This window comes from Otolemur garnettii, unplaced genomic scaffold, assembly GCF_000181295.1.
Source record: "Otolemur garnettii isolate 467f Iridium unplaced genomic scaffold, OtoGar3 scaffold00017, whole genome shotgun sequence".
In the NCBI taxonomy this organism is placed as follows: Eukaryota; Metazoa; Chordata; class Mammalia; order Primates; family Galagidae; genus Otolemur; species Otolemur garnettii.
The window spans coordinates 29327290-29333733 of NW_003852412.1; the positions used below are offsets into that span (position 1 = coordinate 29327290).

At 39.7% G+C, this 6444-nt stretch overlaps 1 protein-coding gene across 1 annotated transcript in view; it reads right to left on the minus strand.

The window, feature by feature from the left end:
- The window catches only part of ELL2 (elongation factor for RNA polymerase II 2), a 77016-nt gene that overhangs the window by 7971 nt on the left and 62601 nt on the right, over positions 1-6444 (minus strand). The window contains exons 6-8 of the mRNA XM_003785990.3: positions 4629-4753; positions 4286-4373; positions 1694-2264 (exon numbers count right to left, since the gene is read on the minus strand). Of these exons, the coding sequence (XP_003786038.1) occupies positions 1694-2264; positions 4286-4373; positions 4629-4753 (784 nt within the window). The remainder of the gene's footprint in view (positions 1-1693; positions 2265-4285; positions 4374-4628; positions 4754-6444) is intronic.

Consider the following 6444-nt stretch of genomic DNA (forward strand, 5'->3'; position numbering starts at 1 on the left):
CCCCCGCCACCAGCCTCTGACTCAGCACCACCCTCTGAGGGAGGGAAGTCTGGAGGGTGGGGTGTACCCACTGGCTTGTAAACTCCAAATATGGAGTTTTACTTTTTCCTTCATGTCTTTTCCTGACTTGACAAATTCAACTATAAGAATATTGAAGGGAAAAAGCTTACACTACCTCTTTCTTGGGCCATTATATAGTACTGTACTAATTGAAATACTTCAACAGATATGCTGTGATATGCATGCACCCAATCCAGGTGAATAAAGGTACTGTATCACATTATTCTATAACTCCTTCTTTAAAGTACCACTAAAAGAAAATAATTGGAGCTTCTCTCATATGGCAAAGCGGGGCAGTTAAATCTAAGGATTATAAACTTTCAATGTTATGGGTAAAATACATAAAGATAACACTCCTTAAAACTCTGTTCATTAAAGTTGTATTTTTCTGGTGAATTTTGTCTTAATGATTCTGGCTTAAAAATCAGCAGCGACATGGAATGATGAACCTGAATCTTCTATGAGGTACTGGTGTGTAAGACATCAAGGTTTAGAGAGAACTTAAAAAAAAAAAGAAAATCTGATTTTGTTTTTAGTTTTTAATGATTAGTACACCCCAGGTAAGCAGTTTTTCTACTGATTAGATTTTCTTTAGTAAGAAAGCAATATTTTAAGCTTCTTGGAGTCTCTACTTGGCTTTTAAGCTCCCTAAAGCCTGAAATAGTTAATTTTACAAACAATAATGGATACTAGTTCACTAAAATAGGACTTTCAAAATTGGAGGAAAACACACACACAACAAAAACGAAAAACTTAAGCTCTTTTAAGCTACTAACAGCTAACAGCTTTGTAAAAGAAAGATTGCTTTATTCCCAGTGATGATGATGTTACGAGGATCTGCAAATGGAATTTTAGTTTGCCTATTTTATAAAAAAATTGACATTTTCCCATATTAATTAAAATGGGGGGGAACCCTGATTCTTTGCAAAAGAAGGAAATGAACATTTTTACTGATAATTGTGTGCCTGGTTAAATCAAGTTCAGAAATGGCATATCCTAGGTCATGCTGAGGTTGTGTTGTACAGAGTATCATAACAAACATGAAAAAAGCATCAAAGTTCACCTTTTAAAAGGGAGTCTCGGTCAGCACCTGTGGCTTAGTGGGTAGGGTGCCGCCCCCATATACCGAGAGTGGTGTGTTCAAACCTGGCCCTGGAAAAACTGCAACAAAAATACAGCTGGGTGTTCTGGTGGGAGCCTATAGTCCCAGCTACTTGGGAGGTTGATGCAAGAGAATTGCCTAATCCCAAGAGCCAGAGGTTTCTGTGAGCTGTGACGCCACGGCACTCTACCGAGGGTGACAAAGTAAGACTCTGTCTCTAAAAAAAAAAGGAGTCTCTGGACAGGGTGAATTTCAAATGCCATTTCTTTATTAATAAATATAGAAACCATGTTTGATAGCTGGCTAAAAAGAGACTGAAAATGACTGCTACAAAAATGGAAAAAAAAAAACCCTCAAAAGCATAATCCTAAAGTACTAAAAATCTTAGTTATTAATAGTAATAAACTTAATTAAATGGAAGGATACTTGCTAAAAAAGCATTACTAATTATAGACCATATAATCTTAAACTCATGATGATATGCTCTGCCAGTTCATCTGACACATGTAGTTAGTTATAAAGGTAAAGTACCTCCACTGGAATCCGGACTGGAGTTACTCAGCTTGGCAATTTCCTCCTCTCTCTTAAGGTCGTCTTCCTTTTCCTCCACAGTCTCAATGTCCTGCTTTTTGATTTGGTCTTTTTCCTTGTGTTTTTTAGACTTCTTTTTAGATTTTTTGTGAGACGTCACATGGTTTTCTTCCATAGGCTTTGGACACTTCAGTAGATCTGAACCAGGGGGTGAGGTTTCTGGAGAAGTCCTAGAGGTATACTTGTCTTGCTGGTCCTCATAGATATTACCATTCTGACTAAAACTGTCGACAGGCAGGTCCTGAGTCCCCCGGCCTTCTGGAGTGCTAGGGGAATTGGAGTTAGAATTTACCATCTGGAGAGAATGGGAGACAGGCAGAAGGGTTGAAGGCAGTGGTGGAGGGGCAGGGATGGCAGCAGCTGCAGGGGGCAGTGGGAGGCCCGCAGTGGATTTTTCACTGGTGGGGTTCAAATGACCATTTAGTGTTGGCGGTACCCTGTTCATCAAGTGAGATATTCGGGCTTTTTTATTCATTAATGGATCAATAAAATCTGAATCCAAAAGACGTTTCTGAGGGAGGGAAAAGGAAAAAAGTGACTGAGTTTTCACTGAAGTTAAATAATTCAATACACATATGAATGGCTAAACAGCGGAATAATCTTACTCACACTAAAGTCTGTTATCAGAGTTGTGTTCACCTTTCTCTATGCTTAAGCTAAAACCTCAATAAACTAATAACAAAAAAAACAAAGCAACAACCAACAACAGAAACAACCAAAAGTGAGGTAAATTTTTGTGTCTAATGTCAAAGAGCAGAATCTGGCAAACACGTTTCCTGGAGTGTTTACTCAATTCCTTCCAATCACATAGCCCCAGCCTAAATTCCTAGAGCAGCGATTCTCACCTGTAGGTCGCGACCCCTGTGTAACAATGAAAATACATCCTGCATATCAGATATTTACATTATGATTCATAACAGTAGCAAAATTACAGTTATGAAGTAGCAACAAAATTAATTTTATGGTTGGGGGTCACCACAATATGAGGAACTATATTAAAGGGCCGTGGCATTAGGAGGCGTAAGGAAGGTTGAGAACCACTGTTGTAGAGAGATTGCTGATTTCTGTGGATTACAGCACTCAGGTAGTATGAAACAGAGGCAGCTGCTTTCCACTGCTGGCCATGGTTGACCTAGTTATATGAAATGAGAGGAGAAAGCAATTTGTTCCTTTGACTCTGTGAGAACTGACACAGCTAGGTAAAAGGCAGTAAGCTTCCACTTATTCTAATCTCTAATGTGCTAAAATGCTCCAGTTGTGAATTATTTGAGCTGTCATTTATCACTTCATCTGTCTTAAAGCAGAACAGTCAGCACTTTCAGGGTAGTTTCTCTAAGTATCTCTATTACTGCTGAAATGCTATTTAACTGTTTTACCCTTACATATCTCCTCATCAGATTGCAAGATAAGTGTTAATAACTGGTCCATTAAAATGATGTGTTAGTACTTTAAAGAAAATTATGGTAATACTAGCCCAACCCAGCAACAATGATAGCTGCTTATTAAGTTAAAAGAGAAATTTAGACAGTCTAAAAGTGTAAAACAAATTTATGTTTATGTTTAAATGTAATGCTGTGGCTTATATTATTAGCTTGAAAGAAAACAATCAATGCATTATATTATTCTGTTTTGAATTTAACACCATTTGCTTGGCACCCAGTATATAATTTGATCGGAATAGAAACAGGTTTGTAATCATTGGCATTAAAAGTGAGGCCTCCACACACGCACAAGTGAGGACAGAACTGCTTTACGTTTTGCTTCCTCTCTGGTCCTCACAGTAGGTTTCTAGCCTTTTCTCAGGACATGAGACTTTTGCTCAGGACGTGTTTACTATTCTCCACACATCTATCTGCTTTTCCTTAATTCTTGGGAGTAGGGTCCAGAGAGAGGGGACAGTGTGTCCATGGGTGGAGAAGTATGTCCCACAGTCCATCCAAAGCACATGGGACACTGAGAGGGTCTTGAGGCTGGCCAGTGGGCTGAGAGCCAGGCGGGCTGGAACTCTGGCACTGCCCAGGACCTCCTTTGACTTTTTCCACAATGAACTCATCTCTTGGGGGAAACTCTAAACTGGAGGGCAGTCTGATTGGGAGTATCCTGATAAGGATCAAATTGAAAAAGCCTGTAAGAAAACACGAAAATGCTATCACTTGTCACTTATTTCTGCAAGAATATTTTTCTGAAACGTGTTTCAGACAAAATTAAATATCTTCAGTTTTCCACATCATCTGAGAATTATAGGGCCCTGGATAAGTCTTCTAGTTCATGACCAAATTGAAAAGTAGAAAATCTACAATGAAATGTAAACTTAAAAAATGAAAGCAAGGTACATATTAAGTACTCTGACAGCACTGCTATGTAGTGGAGAGCGTGGTGGGCTGGGAGCTGAGGCCTAAACCCCAGGCCGAGCTGGGCTGCAAGCTAGTTGTGCAGCTTTGGGCAGGCAAGCTTCATTTATATATCAGAGGACCTGGCCAGTGGCCCCGTAGGTCTAGCTCAGGTCTCTGATTCCATAGCTCCATGAAATACCTGAGGAGAAGATACTGCATCTCTGCTGGAACACAATGGAGATTCTGAACGGCTGGTGCTTGCAACATTCTGAGACGGATTGAGTTTTCTGTAAAGGACACATATATTACGTGTTACAGGAGAATTTTAAAGTTTTCAGGATAGAAAGCTTACCCTTGATTCTCTTTCCCACTTTAACACTAAAATAATAATGATTGAAATAAATACTTATCTGTATCTTTTTTTTTTTTTGCAGTTTTGGCTGGGGCTGGGTTTGAACCTGCCACCCCTGGTATCCTACTCCTTCAGCCTAATTTGTATCATTTTTAAAGGAAAAAGAAGAAAAAGGGAAGAAAGCACTTACCTAGAGAGCACTGACTCCAATGATCGCCTGTCTATTTCATTGTACCCAGGCCAGTCCCTCTGAAGCTCTTTAAAGACGTAATCCTTTAAGGTATATGAGAGGTCCTTGGGATTTAGATTGGCTACCTGGTATGTGGTGTAAAGACAGAACATTAGATATTCTGCTAACCTAAAACAGGTGACTTTTAGGATTTATACTGAAAACAATTACACCAATTGGCCCCAAAGGGACTGCTGCTTTTGTACAAGCCAGATCTCAGTAAAAGCCATTCAACTTCACTTTAGGAATTAAAGCTCTGTATATATATATGCCTGTGTTTTTTTCCTGAATGGCCATTGTAGTTTGTCATATTTCTAATCAAATAATAAGCCCACATTGAAAAAAAATGGGGGAAGATATTTTTAAAATCATTTTTTTTTCTAGTCAAAGGAATAGAAAACACTTAGACCGGAGTCCCTTCTTGTCTTCAGGGTGTGGGGAGGGGAAGCCATTCTAAGGCCCCAGTGGATATCGGACACTGTGCTTAGTGCCCAGCCCCACAGACACTACTTTTCTTATATACATGTACCTATGATAGTTTAATTTATAAAGTAGGCAAAGTAAGAGATTAACAATAATAACTAATAATAAAACAATTATAACAGTGTGCCAGCATTACTACTTTTGTGTTTTGGGGCCATTGTTAAGTAAAAGAAGAGTGGTTTGAGCACAAGCACTGAGACACAGTGTATCTGATAAGCGAGATGGCTGCTGAGTGACTAAGGGACAGGTGCCCCATACAGCGTCGACATGCCAGGCAGCAGGAGGAGTCACGTGCAGGGCAAGCAGGACAGAGAGGGGCAGCGTGAGATTTCATGGCAATACTCAGAACCCTGTGCAATTTAAAACTCGGAAATGATTTATTTTTGAAATTTTCTTTTTAGTATTAGTGGACTGTGATTGACTGACCTCAGAAAGTGGAACCCTGGATACGAGGGGACTACTTATTACCAATATCCTTATCTATCTTTGCTCATTAACTTCTTTACTTTCAGTCCCAATAAAAATCCTTTATCACTTGCATTAAGTAGAAACCAAACAGAAGCCGGGGTTAAAACTTTCCTTTAGTCAGCAAAAGAAATTGTTAATCACAAACAGTGTCAATTCTGAGAACCCGGTCTGTCCTTTTTGTTTTTGATAATCAAGCTTGCTTCCCATCTATGCCAATTCTCCTGAAGAACCACTTATTTGAAGTCTTTGAAATTCCCAAAACTGATAGATGAAAATGAAAACCAAAAGAATTCTCAAATTACTGTTATTAGTCAGCCAGTTTATTCTCAAGCACAATCTTTTCTTATCCCTTAACTACAACTCTTAGCGTCTAGGCTGAGACCTTGTCAGCTTCTCCAGTGCACAGGTGCACGTGCCCAACCGACAGCCATTTTCAAGGCTGGGAGAAAGCTGCTCTTGCCTGTCTCTTCCTACAGGAATGGTCTTTATAGTAACTTGACTTCTGTGTCTTTAAAGTAGTATTAAATTTGATAGTTTATGCTTCCCTCAGAGTTTAGCTGAGTAGAAGATAGTAGGCTTATCTTTAAATTAGTGAGGAAACTAACATACGATACAACACGATTTCTTGAAGCAGGAAAAAGGCAACAACCTTTCCATTTAATGCCCTCAGCCCTACACACACACACCTGCCCTCAGCACTACACACACATACACCTGCCCTCAGCACTACACACACATACACACCTACCCTCAGCACTACACACACACGCACCTGCCCTCAGCACTACACACACACGCACCTGCCCTCAGCACTACACACACACAC